The 14,989-nt window shown below is 51.0% G+C and overlaps 1 protein-coding gene across 1 annotated transcript; it reads right to left on the minus strand.

Annotated features, from left to right (window-relative positions):
• Window positions 1–5,866: 5,866 nt before the first annotated feature.
• CGGC5_v000387 (uncharacterized protein) lies at window positions 5,867–6,630 on the minus strand (the record flags this gene model as incomplete). Its single annotated transcript, XM_032036989.1, has 3 exons — window positions 5,867–6,167; window positions 6,217–6,574; window positions 6,627–6,630. 3 exons carry the CDS (start codon window positions 6,628–6,630, stop codon window positions 5,867–5,869), a joined length of 663 nt encoding a protein of 220 aa, XP_031884151.1.
• Window positions 6,631–14,989: the final 8,359 nt, after the last annotated feature.

A 14,989-nucleotide genomic window follows, 5' to 3' on the forward strand; every position in this document is an offset into this window, starting at 1 on the left:
ACGAGCTCATGGAAATAGCTTTGCAAGTTCCTCTTGCTACAGTCACCAAAGACCGGCGGCTCCCAACCCGACTTATTGATGTTGGCTTCCGGGGCCTGGGCAAGGAAAACGAGGAGCCCCGGCTTGTCATCACGGCTGACTACCCGCCACTTCAGAATCCAGATGAAGACCAACGTTATGTTGCGCTGAGCTACTGCTGGGGCCCTTCTGAGAAAGCCGCACGCCAACTGATGACGAAGACTACAACGCTCAAAGATCGGCTCCGTCAGATACCTTTCTCAACGCTCCCAAAAACACACCAAGATGCTCTTCAGATATGCACTCTTCTGGGCGTGCGGTACATCTGGATAGATTCTCTATGCATCATCCAGGATGACAAGAGTGATTGGGAACGCGAGGCTGGCCAAATGGGGGTTGTCTATGCTAAGGCATACCTGACGATTTGCGCCGGTCGAGGTAACTCATGCCTTGATGGCTTCCTCACGCGCGCATGTCCTTCAAATTCTGCCGAGGTCCAATTCACCTCGTCCCTCGAGCCCGCTGTTTCTGGCCGTTTTTCTCTTTTTGCCCCTTCGAGAGAATGTCCGGAGGTATTACCCCTTATTCTGGGCGAGGAGTTTAATCCTTTCTATCTCGGCTCCACGATGTATGATTCTTACCGCGACGACCAAAACTGCAGCTGGAACGAACGTGGTTGGACGTTCCAAGAAGTTGTTTTGAGTTCAAGAATACTATTCTTCGGAGAAAGTATGATTCATGTGTGTTCAGGAGATGACCTGGTCTATTCAGAAGATGCAATCTACGACATAACACCCAAAGAAGTCCAGCACAAGTCAAACAGGTTCTCGAGAAACATGCAGCAAGAACCCTTAAACTCTGAGGGGGACATGTTGTCTCAATGGCAAGGACTGGTCTCGTCATATTCTTGCAGGGCTCTCACTTACCGGAGCGACATCTTTCCAGCGCTCTCTGCGCTAGCAAAGATTTGGACAGAAAGGGTCAAAGGGGATTACCTGGCCGGCATTTTCAGCTCTGATCTGAACAATGGATTATTATGGTCACTCGAAAGAATGCAACCAGCCTCTGAATACCTGAGCACTTTTGCAAAGGAATTATACACAGCGCCGTCATGGAGCTGGGCATCCCAGCCACGAGGCATAACATGGGTTTCCCATGCGAAGACAACTTACCAGCCAGAGTTCCAGCTTCTCGATAGCCATGTTACCCTGGATGGCTTGAACCCCTACGGCAGGGTGAAGGATGGTTTCCTTTTGCTGTCAAGTAAGATTTGTGCCATACCGTCGACGAGGATGCGCCACAACCCAGTGTGGTGGGGCTTTGTATTCCCATACGAACTCTTAGCAGACGATGGAACCGTCCTGGCGCATGTACGTCCCGACTGGCTGCTTCACTCTGTACCGTCGATCGAAATCTCTGAAAGGGGAGAACTTTGCGACGATGGCCCCATCGACCAACTGTACATGGTTTTGCTATCGAGCAAGTTCACCGATGCCGATTGGAAGGATAGGAATCGTGACAACATCTGTTATCAGGACCTTCTTTTGGGTCTTTTCGCACTTCCTACTGGGGGGACTGGAGAGTATCGCAGAGCTGGAGTGTTCTTCACGGCGGTAGATGGGCCATGTGGAAGGGAGTTTTGGAATCAATGTGGCACAGAGGGAGTCAGACTTGTGTGATTAAGCATTCAAATTCACTCGACTAAGTTCTGTTGGAACTTCCCCTGGAGGCATCATTCTACCCTGGATACTTGAAGCTTTTTGCGGTTTCCGAATCCTTGCTGCCGAAAATAAAGATTTCCGATTGCCTATGTCTATGCCCAGGAAGCCTTTACGATGAGCTGAATATGATTTATTTCGACGTGGAAAGGGCGATTTCATACTCGTATCTTGACAAACGCGTATACCTTCGTTTCAGAAACACCAACGGCTCCCACTTATAATGATGGTGAACTTGCCAAGAACTGTCTCATCATGGCAATGTGTATTTTTCTGTTTCCATCCTCCGGGGCGTATTTGAAGTTACCACTCATTCTCATGCACATGTGCCAGCTGTTGAAGCGAGTATGAAGGAAGGTATGAACAAGTCAACCGACTCTCCGGTAGTATGAATGAATACTGGCCAAACACCAAGGACACCAAACAGACCCCATCTCTTAATAATCTTAAGGCAATATCGTGTCTATGACGTGTGTCCTAAGCCCTCGTGCCAGTATTTAGGAACGATATTGAAAGACTGCAGGCCAATCACAATTGGATCTGGCGTAGTCCAAATTTTGACTGGTTACGTTTCAATATATGTACAATGGACCTTCTACCTTTCAAGGTTGAATTGGCATGATTCCATAGGCACTGGCCAGCCGCAACGCGAGCGTTCTCCGCTGCCATTGGGGAAAGGACCACTTGTCGACTTAGAGGACTATTTAATGCCGCGCAATGCCTGAGAGTAGACTTCAGCCATGCCAATTCAAGACTCTGAAAAGGTTTTGCTTTGCCTGAACATTGCATTGGTACTGAAAGTGAAATCAGGTGCCATGCAATACACATTGAAAGATGTCGTTCTGTGGTCAACCCGCCAACAACTTCGACATGCTTAGAGGTTTTGAGTATTATCTGAGTAATAAAGTGCCCTAGTTGAAGACGGACGAAGAAAACTAAACCTAGTATTCTCTTTCCGAACTTAACAAATTGGTAATTTACAAATGGTATGGGATATCAGCAAAACCTTCCAAGTGACAGAAGAAGAACTTCTAACAATGCCATCAACAACACTTTGTTTCGATTGATTCACCTCTTTTGAATGGGGGCAAATCATCGAATCCCACCCCATCGTGTATCCCGATAATGACCCATGCTTCTAGCAGTATAAAAGGTTCTGAAATCAGAAATCAGCACTGAAATCCGAGACAAGACAATGCAGGTCCGACTCTGGGGCAATGAAAGTCCGACTCTGGGGACCCATATCTTGAACCTCGGGAGGCGAAGCGAAGCTTGTTGTACGACACACAACCCAGTCATCCCGCCTTTCGTTATCTTGCACTACTCATCTCACAGCATCAATACAAATCGGTGAATAGCCACCTACTAGAGAAAACACCAGGCAGAACCGAACGTATGGACATCATATCGTGGCGGCCTTTTGAGTCCAAGTTCCTGGAAGACCACCAAACAGCCGGCAGCCCGTGCCAAATGCAAACATGAGGTATCAGCCAGAGATCAATTCGACGATCACTGTTGCTGTTTGACAAAAGCCCCCAGTCATTGATAATACCATGATTTAAATACGAACAAAGCCTTTCCAACGCGGCGCTGCTTGCCGTGTGAAATATTCGGAAAGAGAGCCGAGACCTCTACCATCGCATCAAGCAGCCCGAATCCATGCCGTTTCGCCCCAGAGCAATTCACCACGACCCTCCACATCCCGAGGCCTGACGAGCATTATGACAACGCAGCTTCACAAAGTATTAGAAGCCGGCTCATGCCAACTTCACCAACAGAAAAGACAATGTAATCGTGCCAGGCGACGTGAGTCTGTCTTGTTTGCAGGATTCCGTTTCGCAGCTAGCTCACACAAAATAAATGTGACATCCCCAAAGAAAAAGGCAGCCACCACTCGTGACTTGGATCCCGCAAGTCATTATCGTCCGCACTCCCCCTCTGTTTATCACGCATTTTTGCGGCAGAATATCCAATTCGTGCGAGGACGCGACTAGTCAACAAGTCAATCTTGCCAGGAGTTCCAAAATATCTAGCAGAGCACTCCGTTGTATGCATGGACGCCGAGAATCAAACCGCTTATTGCTGGAGATTTTATACAAGTGTCCTACGGCTCACCTTTAAACATGAGAAACTTCGCGGGCCATCTGGTTTGCATATCACAAGGCTCCGTCCATGAGGTAGCCCAGATATGGAAATATGAATTCAAGTGCCAAGCCATTCAGTGCCTCAGAAGAACAACGAGTTGTAGAGGGACCTGGGAGCTCACTCATGAAGAAGATACCACGAGCAGTCCGTAGCCAAGACCGGGTAACTACTGTCACATGCAACCTTTGCCCACATAGACAAGAGATCGTCAGCTCGTCAAATCGAATACCCATTCCCAAATAGCACTCCAACAAAACAGCCGGAAGACGCCATCCTGCCCATTATCACAACTCGACGAAGACCCTTATATCTTGAAGGCTACGAGACGTGAATTGTTTAATTCAAAATTTATCGTCGAACTTCAACAAGGGCGCGGTTTCTTCATTGCTGCGTGTCGAGAAGCCATTCCCCGGGGCCTAAGCCCAGCTTAAATACTTGAGATATCCCATAGGGCGTCGAACTGCGTGATCGGGGATATCGGACACCGAGAAGAATACCAAGGTCCTCATCGCCCAACGAACAAGATCCCCTCCTCCATCGTGACACCTTCAGGCTCTTGAAGACCAAGCACCACAGACGGCTCTACATATTTTAAAAGCTGTTTCTCGATGGCGAAACAAGGCAAAAGCCCAACGAGCAATATTTGCGTGCGGTTCCCTTGTAAATGGCTCAGGGCATCTGAAAAGCTTAACAAAACTCTGGCGGTGAGCACATCATCGATCACCAACTACCCCCAGCTTCGACAACTTTCTCTGCCCTTCAATGTCCTCTCCACAAAGGTATTAACACTCAATACCCAGGAAGTGATAGTACAACACGTCCTCAACCCAAACCTCCCTCCCCTCTACGAACATGTGCAACCTTAATAGAAGTGAGCCAGCTCCGACAACTACTTCGAAAGCAGTCGCCGCCGCCACCCCATTTCGGTATACAGAAGACCTATTGCAACAAAAGCACTTCGTGTCAACCCGAACCTTTTTATACACGGAATCCCCGCGGACAAAGACTTTACCTATACAATCGTCAACCCCCCTCCCGCAAATCATCCTCAACCATCAAATCCGAAAACCCGAAAGCATCAACCCACCAAGTAACTCACGGAACAAATCGAACCGTAATCGGACGCAAAAAGTCCCAAGTCCAAGCACAGCAGAATACACCAACCAAACCCGCCGGAAACTCCCCAATTGACTACGTGAAGCCGTCGTCAGCTCCGACAAACCTGCCTCACAACCCCCAGCCCGACACGATCCCAGACACCAGAGAAAAAAAATGGCAACAAAGGGTCCAGGCCCCCGAACCCACACTGCAACAAAGCTCCCTGCTACGACGCTGCAGGTGTCAAAGGAAGAGCACAGGGTTGTCGCAAACCCACCGCGACAATCCGTTTGATCAGTTTGATCGGCCCGCTCGGACGGTCGGGAGGGTCCCCCGCGGCAAGCCGGCCCCGGTCTGCAGAGGTGGAAAAGAGGAAAAATAAAATGACGCATGCAACAGCAAACAATGCTTTATCGAGTCAGTGAGGTGCACGAATCATTAAACAAAACAATGCAAACTGTCAGGTGGACGTGTCCAATGCCGATGAAGAGGTATAAAAATTATCATTTTTGGATGCCGAGCTGGCCTCAAGACCACCGCCCGGCCGTAGTCTAAACCCGCATACCAAAGGTGGTGGACTCGGGCCGCTCCTGTGACGTGGATTTTGGGTGCCGGTTTTCCCCTGCAAATGTCCAACGACGTCCCCGTGAAACCCGCGTGGTGAAAGGGACATGGACCACCAATGATATGTTACCAACAAAACAAACAGACCCTCCTATTTCCTGCCGTACGCCTATAATGAGCAAAAAAGAAAGCACGAGTCTTGCCCAAGAACAATGTGAATGGATATCCAGACACCAAATGCCGTAAAAGATAGAAACGCCGTCTCGTAAGCCGTTGAGGGATAGTGTTGAAGAGTATTGCTACACGTATCCTGCGGTGGTCGTCTACGTCCGCTCGTTGACAACCCACTTCTTCTTCTCCTTGGGTGGCTTCTCCTCATAAGCGGCAGGAGCAGGTCCAGGCATAAATGAGCCGGGTCCTTGGGCGAGACCGGCATGGTTGACGTCGACGCCGGAGCCAGCGATAATACCGCTGGGGCCCTTGTGAGCGTGCTTGCCAAGCTCGTACATGCGATCCTTCCTCCTGAGGTAGCGGCGGCGCCAGATGCAAGCACCGATCCAGATGCCGGCGATGGCAACGACGAGGATGACAAGCATGACGACCCATCTCCAGTGGTTGGAGAGCCTACGAGGCGTTAGCAATCGGCCAAGTCGTGACAACACAGCAAGCTTACCAGTCTCCACCATTGCCGCTGTTGCTTGAGCCTTTTGATGAACCGCTGGTAGCCGTGGAAGAAGCTCCAGATGTTGTTGCAACAGCATTGCCATCGACGGCGTTGCACAGGGATGTGAACCACCCTTGAATGCTGCTGAAGCCAGCGGCATCGCACCCGGCGTAGTCACACACGCCGGTGGCGGCGGTCTTCCAGGGCTGCAGAGCACTGTAACTGCAGAAGCATTTCTCGTAGGTCGTCTCATCGGCCTGCGCGGCAGCAGGAGGGACGCAAGCGCCGTTGGCATCGTACATGACACCACATTGTGTTGCACAAGCTGGCAGCTGCGCAAAGGGCATCAACGTTGTCGTAGGAGAAGCTGCATGGTGTTAAGATCCATCAATGACAGGATGCTGACAGGTGAAACTTACACATTTTGGCGACAGTGAGGAGGCGTTGAGTCGATGTTGCAGATGTCGAGATTGAAAAGAGAAGGAGGTTTCGAAGGAAGGATTTAGTCGTAGGTGTTCACCAAAGAGCCAAACAAGGCACTGGAATGCGGAGACAATGGAAGCAATAGAGTGAAATATTTCCTCCTAATTGCGGTCGACCAGAATACGCAGCGATTGGCACGAGTCGAGAAATGAGCCACAAGCCAGCAGGTCAAGCCCAGGTTATTGGGCGTGTTTGGAATGTGATCGAGTCGTGGAAGCGTTGGTCGGTAGTGATGTGGTATGTGTTCGGCCGAGATGCTTTCAAAAAGCTTTACTGTTGTATTGGCGGATGGAGTGCGTCGTAATGTTTTCGTCCGAAGTCGTCGGGAGGTCGAGCAAGGTCCAGCTGCCGTCCCAGCTTTCTGCCACACAGATTGCTTCAAAGCGTTGCTTTTTGCTCGGTCTATGCAGACTGCAGAAGAGGGCCAGTTTCGTCGTTCCGGGAGGCGAAATCGAGCGATGCACGTCGCGGGTTGTGTTTTTGGTCGACTTGGAGGTCAGGATTTCTGAGACGCGGTGATTTCGAGAGGGCGGTTATTCGTCACCAGGGGTGGATGTTCGGCTCGGTCTTCGGGAGGGTGGGATTGTGAGGGAAGCGAGATTCTCGTGTCAGGCGGACCCCAAAAGCGTACTGGGCGATATTGATCCTTGGTAGACCTCGTCGGGGAGGAGCTGTTTGGAAAAGAAATTGTCGAGGACGAGAGATAGAATATCGAGCCTCGGATGCGGCGGTCGACAGTGGTGAGGATGAGAATGTGGATGTGGATGTCGAAAGGCTGTTGGAGCGTCTGAGGTATCGTCGGGAGCGGGTTCGATCGGTCGGTCCTTACTCCTGGTCCTCCTCGGGTGACGAAGCGAGTGTGCGGAGGGGAGAAGGTAGAGAGGCGGAGGGCGCCGGATTGATCGGGAGAGTCAAAAGACGTCTGTTTCGTGCTCGAGGGTGGTCGGGGTTGGAGATGGAGGAGGGAGAAGAGAGGTGGGAGACAAGAAGAGAAGAGGACGGAGAGGAAATCGGGAAAGTGATTACTGAATTGATGGGAATCGACAGACCAAAAAGCAAGAAATCGCGGTAAAGAGTAAGACAGACAGACAGACAGCCTACAGGCTACAGGTAAGGTAGGGACGCAGCGAAGAGGGCCGATGGATCGGATGGTACGACCCAGGAGGAGAGCCCTGCGGAGAAGTTGGGTGACTGGATGTACCTCTTGGTATTATTTGTATGAGGAGTTACATATTCAGGTGATGCAGCGAGGCTTCCCTGGCGTGCAGAAGCGCCGCCAGCAAACGGCTAAACAGCAGATGCAACCCGTAATCTACACCTACCCTCCAGCACAACACAACAGGGCACTGCAACCCAGTGGACACCACCTGGGAAGGCCGAAAGGAAGGGATGGCCACTGGAAGGGACGTTGAACAGGAAGAGAGGGGGTCACAGGGGGTGGTCTGCTGCTGCTGCTGCGGCGTGGGAGACAAGGGAAGCGCTGCGGGAGCGACGGGCTCTGAGAAGTTCCTGGAAGTTCGAACCTGCTTCGACCAAGTGGCTGGCGAATAGCACCAGCCGGAGGAAGTACGTACCGGGTCCGGGGCTCCAGATGCAGTCTAGCGACTCCAATCGCTTGGCCAGGACCGCTGGATCTTCCCGCCAGGTTTACTGCTCGGGTTGGGGAAGGCGGGACATACTGACGGTACGTACCTCCTGCCTCAAGCCTGGTTTTTTCGTTTTCTTCGACTTAGGTGAGGGAAGGAACGATGGATGGATGAAATGTTAAGGAAGGCAGCTGCAGCAGGCAGTGACTTCCGCATCTTCAGGTACCTGAGAAAGGCAATCATCATTCACACGGCGCCTTCAATTGCCAATCCGTCCTCACCTGAACTTTGCGTTCTCACTGCCTCCCCCCAACCAACCGTATTTCCGTCATACGAGCATCCAATACCGTACCCCTCGTCGATGAATAGCAGCCGCCAACAGAGCGCACAAGCTGGGCAGTGCAGCACGGCGCCTGTGCGAGTGCATTTGCAGCTGCCAGCTCAACAGACGATGCACATTTCTACTGCTCTACTGGCTGGTCCGGTCTGACCGAGCGCACTGGACAACAACACCCCAAGACGGGACGAGGCCAGCCGCCTCTTCTCCATCGCAGTCTTGGCCGGCGATGGGCCCTGGGATGGCGGGCTTGGCTATTGAAGACACCGTCACGCACTTCCGCGGTGTATGGCGCTCGCGATGGCTTGCTGTCCTGTCAACACTGTCAATCATCCCCTGGGCTTGCTGCCAGCCTTCTTTGTGTTGAGAAACTGAACGAAAAAGGTACCCGGCGCCTTCGAGCACACAGCGACGCCACACGTGGAAAACAAGGCGCCGTTCAGCTGAAAAGACCCACCAACGCCAACGAAAGCCTGTCACCAGCCTGCTGTTTCCCCTCCTCCGTTTGTCACTGGCAATTGCCATCGCCCACTGCAGGACAACCATCAGCCGGGCAAGACGGAAAACGGAAAGCGTCAAAGTGGTGCAGGGGGTGGCTGGCGCTGAGGTGGATCGCGCCTTACCCTTCCTGTCCAATATTTTCTCCAATATTCCTGCAGCATTTAATTGTGGGAATTTCCGACAGGGACCTGCGTGGTCGAGAACAAATTAACACGACTGCGAAAAAACGGGCACTCGCCTCAGTCTCTCCCAAACGCTCGTTTCTCTGTCTCAGTGCCCTGCAGCGAGAGATCAGCAAGGGAGAACAGAACACCTGCAAACACTTTGAGCTCGCTGAACCCGTCCGCGGACCACTCTTTTCCCCCTTCGTTCACTCAGTCCCGAACACGATAAGGCACAATCTGGCAATCGAGCCCCCTTCATTCTCCACCGTTTCCAACTCCCGCTACTGAAACTGAGGCGCAAAACATCAAAGGGGGTCCTCGTCACCCGGTTCCACGTGGAGAAGGGGCCATCCACCAAAAAGCACTAAGAAAAGGACACAAATGGGCACCGGCAGACGAGTCTCTCAAGACAAAACGCGACGGCACTATCGAATATTGCACCGATGGATCTCGCGGCCTGGCCTTACGGGAGGATGCCATCAATCGCTGACTGTGGTATCACCATTGTACCACCAACTCCAGCCGGGGCGCTAGAAGGCGACCAGACTGCTTCAGTGCTTCTCAGTGCTGGAAAAACAAATCCCAGAGACTCGGGCCAGACAGGCACCAAGCAGCACATCATTGTGCGCCAGGAACTCTATTATCCCGCTTCCAATCAATGCTCCCGTCCGAGCAAATGGGGGCCTCTGATTTGTTGACGTCATGCGCCTCAGCGAAAAAGCGTGTGTGAACGTGCTCATTTCTTCAATTATGCTTATGCCTTTTGACTTTCTGGCCGCAGGGTGGCGGACACAGGGCAGCCTGGCAAGAGTCATGAACGCGTCCTGCAGACTCAATTGACATTTGACAACAACAAACTCGCAGCCAGCGAAGGAACGGCGAGCGGGACGAATGGAGGAGAAATATCCGCACCTCATCCTGCCGTGCCGAATCATCCAACCCTCCCAGTCATTCGCTTACCTAAGAAGCTTGAACCCCGAGATCTGGACCAAACACAAACAAAACCCTCCCTCCAGGGCGAGCGATCTACCAGGGACACGAAAGTCCGCTCCAAAAATACACAGTCAGCTTACGAATGCAACTGTTTATCAATCTCGCCAAAAGCACTTCCCGCCCCCATTGTCAGCTTTCTCAGTCAATTGTGCCGCCGCCCGCATACAACCTTCATTTACCGGACATCTCGAATTCCCCGGTCCATTCCATTACCTCCGGTGAGTTCTTGGCCGCTTCGTGGGTACGCGGGGAAGCACCGCAGAATGCATGACGTCTCGTCCGCTGCCAACAGTTCGCCAAGCAGCGCCGTTTCGCTCGGCGGTCCTCCATGTGCATCCGGATTCGATAGCCGAGAGAATCAACAAGGAATACGAGCCTGCCCTGCGCATGCAGCCGATCTCCAAGACAGATAATCTGCTCTTTGATATCTTGGGGTCGGACAAGCAACAGCACATTTGAGAATGAGAAGATATTGACACCAATGGACTTGGCTAATTGGCGCCGACGCATCACAGGGCTTTCGGCCCGCGCTGCTCGAGACGTTGGCGGCGAGCCACTCCAGGCACCGCCGTCTCGAACAGTCTGGCCGAGACCGCGTCGCCAGCCACTCTGAATCCTCCCTCAGCTGGCATCTCTTCAGCAACATTACGAGCCACGGGTTGGTTGGTTGGGTGGCCAAGCCGTGGCTTGGCTGAAGGTTTGACCAAGACGCTTGGCACTTGTCATACAAATTTTGGGACGAGGGGACCAACCTCCGCACTGGCACGGAGAACGGGACGTGCAAGAATTCAATTCGAACCACCGTGTCCAGTGAATGACGCTGACAATGTTCCTATTTCGCCCACTGACCTCTGGTTGCATCGGCCGCAAACACGGGGCTCTTCACGGAGCTCCGGGCCGATATTTGCGGGGCCGCCGGCGACACCTCCACGTGTTCCGCATAGGTATTCCCCTGACAGAGAAAACACCTTCCACACATCGCAGGAGGTTTGAGGCATCCTAAAGCTTTTCTCTTAAAACTGATGGGGCATGTAATCGTCGGCGCTTTGTTGAATACCTCCATGCCGGGTGCGTCTTAAACACTGCTCAACAAGCCTCGTCTCGCCTCTGACATGTTTCCCATTTGACGACGAGAGGCAAGCTATCCTACTAATGCCTCGAGATACGTTAACATGCGAGATTGACCCTGTTGGCTCTGCCTCTGTACGAGTCTCTCGGGATTATCATCTGACCCACAATCTCACGGACCAAAGTGAGAAACATTATCTACTTACCAACGAATTCTCGTGGATGTTGACGAAGCCATCATTTCTGAGATTGATCTTCGAACTTGGAGACTTGCAATGCAAGGGAGGCTGAAGGAACAAAACGGAGTCACCCGTCTTCACAAGTGCTTCATATCAAGCAACGAACTCACCACCATAACTAGCCAGGGATGTCGAACTCAATGAAACTTCAGCAAGCACAACCCACTCTCCTGCTTCATGTTAGTAGCTTTCCAAAGATGAAGTGCAGTTCCGAAATCAGCCCATGCGCTTGACTTAGAGTTCGATAAATCATAAATCTTACCAGATGTTGTGGCCCTAGTGTCTGATTTCAAGTATTCCACCGGAATACTAGGTAAGCTCCCATAGACAATGTGCCCGACTTCAAGATATAATCGCCACTGATTGTGACTGACGGCACGCCGTACGAGGTGTGTGGTGCACTCTGACAAACACTAGCATAAAGAATATTCTAGGCGACCAGAGCGCCTATTGTGAGCTATGTTGAACCCTACTGCTAAAAAATCAAACTCTTATTTCATGTCTGTAATGCCATCAACCGTTCCGCGAGGGGGTCAGTCGAGGAGGCTCGTTATAAGCGTATAAAAGCGCATGTCCAGATGCTGACCCAAGAAGCTATAGGCACAGGAATCAGAACAGTAAAGAAACCTCATCCTGGACTAGAAGGCCTCGGGAAGCCGGTGCACTTGATAGATTCCCGTCCCATCCACTGCTATTTGCACTAGAAGTTACAGAGCTCGGACACCCAGTACTACTCGTTGATTACTCCCCGTTAATACACTGACAACAGGTACCGTTAATGAAGCTGACACCAAGCTCCTCCTGACTATGTCGATGAGAAACGTTGTTCGCTGGGATGGTTCTCTTCGCAAAAGCCCCGTTTTAGCTTTAACCCACCCAATGGGCCAACATTTGCTCTGGCTCGGAGACCAGCTGTGATGAGTGGTGGTCACAAGCCATTTATACCTAATCTTGACTGGAGGTGCGTTCGCCTGTCGTGAATCGTGACCTAGAGGAATGGTCGAGGGCCGCATCATGCGGAGCAGCGAGCTCGAGGCCGGCGTTTGGCAACTCGATGACGAACTGTCCCTGATAGATAAGGAAGGGGGGGCAAGGTGTCTAGTCTATTTAAGCTCTTAGCTACAGAATCTGAACTTGTATTTTCGACAATCGCATCGTCATTTAGAAGCATTCAAAGATGAGATCGCAATAGGGCGTGTAAGGAAAGACTATCCAGAGACAGTGATGTCTTATTTGAAGCCCAAAGTAGCTCCAGTGAAATCAAATGTCTGTTGGTGTGCTTTTCTGCCCTTCTACGTCGTTCTTGATTTATTCCTAGTTTGGAATACACATGGCATGGCAAGACAAACACCTACAAGAATAATGACACTCGCCATATCCGTCTTGCGCATGTGCTGCTAAGTATTCTTCAGCAACCGTAGAACTACGACGATGCATTAGCGAAATAAAATAGCAAATTCTCCATGGTGAAGCATATGTATATTCACATGCAGCCCTCAGCTGCAAAAGAGTGAAGGCCCACTGCAGTAAGAAACTCTGCAGCCAGGGATGAATCGGCCGAGTTGCGAGGAGAGCCTTGCCTCATTACACGTGGGAAATTGATGACGAAGTATTTGCTTAACATTTCGGTTCACCCGATGGTTTATCCTAGGAGTCTTGGCGAGTATATATTTCAAAAAAGCTTTAGCTGCATTCCGGTTTAGCCGGCCGCAATCGAACAGTCTGAAAAATCTTTTTCACAGTAAACAACTAAGACTGAGAACATCAGCAAGCAATCTCTGGAGCCCTTTCATCGAACTATGTGGTACGGCCATGATACTTGCTACCGTCCATCGTGTATTATGATGAGATAAACTAGAAATGAAGACATGTCAAAGGTGAACGGGTCGAGACGAGCACGTCGGAAATACCCTATCGCTTGTTGAAAACTCTGCACGTTTAGAATTTGTAGCGTCGCCAACTCTATAATATGGAACAAGAAAGAGATTTGACGGGGATATATTGGCTTGAGAAGTTTACATGGCAGAGTTTAGTCATACTGTAATTCATACGTCGTACCTGCGTCGCGGAAGGATCACTTTGACATGAAGAACACCCCACAACTGTCAGCCTCAGGATCATTTCCGCAAGTGAATGTCATCGGCCGAAGACATCATGACAGCCAACCTACTCGTCAAATTAAGGTACGTCAGTGAGGGCCGGACTTGCATGATAATGTTCTCGTTTCGTGCTGCAGCGCCCGCATCGTGACAAATTAGACACCCATCTTCGGAGGAGTATTTCTTGTGCGTGATGCCTCATAAAAGCCGAGAAATCAAAGAAGCCAGATTAGAAAACTGACGGTCTATCGATTGTGGCAGTCAACAACCAATGCTTCGGAAATAATGACTGCCATCACAGTGAACACCTCTCATGTCGTTGATCTTTAGGTTGTACTAGGTTTCCAAGACAATCCAACAGAATGTGGGTGACAAGCAAATCATTTCTGGGAAACAGCGGAGAATGACAGCCCATAACTGATCAATATATACTCCGCCGTTGCTGGATCATTTGATGCTCTTCGGCCTCTAAAAGCTGCAACGGGGGTTGGGTGTGGACGATGGAGCAAAGTCATGTCGCGGTTAACCCGTAGACTATGCGATGGATATTTGAGTTCGTAGCAGTGTGTAATAGTGGGTATAAGTTATCTACATCTCATCCGTCGAAACCCAAACCACGATACCCACAATAAATCGCTTTGCTGGGGTGATTTGCTTTACCTTCTGATCAGATGATCGGGGCTGCACTGGTGATATGTTTTCGAATGCCCGAGGAATACTCAACGTGATGACGTGAGCTCTCCGTCACATAGAATACCTGTTTTCGCTCCAATGATTATTCCAGCGAAAAGAAGACCTGCCGAGTAAGGACGTCAGGGTGGCAAGGCAACTAGCAGTGCATGTTTCTCAACATGCCCGGACACTGCCGCAACCTTTTGGAGAATTACTGCGTCACAGACGTGTCTTCGGTTTGAAGCGGATAGAGAGCAGTCCCGCATGGTGTATCATTTGCTGGTGAAGTCTTCACCTCGTTGGTCACGAGGACTCCAATAAATGCCTTTCCAAGAGACGCTTGTCAACGCGGGACAGACAACTTTGGATGCTCCAAGATAACTTCCTCAGGACTTCAAAGACTGCTCCTTGATTGTAGTGAGTCACAGTTGGAAAAGGAAAAGCGTTTCCATCTCGCCAGCGAGAATCCTGCACTATTTCACCAAAGTTCCAATGTGCCCTGGTATCAATCGTCGTCGTTGAGTGCCCCTGCGTCGCTAGCCTACTCCACCCTGGGAAGGAAGCTCGAGCCGGCTGCGCCCATGCTGGGAAGGAAAGCCGAGACGAGACACCATGACCACGCGCGTCAAACGGCACCAAA

Source organism: Colletotrichum fructicola (genome assembly GCF_000319635.2).
Source record: "Colletotrichum fructicola Nara gc5 chromosome Unknown KSG_Nara_v1_contig01, whole genome shotgun sequence".
Taxonomy (NCBI): domain Eukaryota; kingdom Fungi; phylum Ascomycota; class Sordariomycetes; order Glomerellales; family Glomerellaceae; genus Colletotrichum; species Colletotrichum fructicola.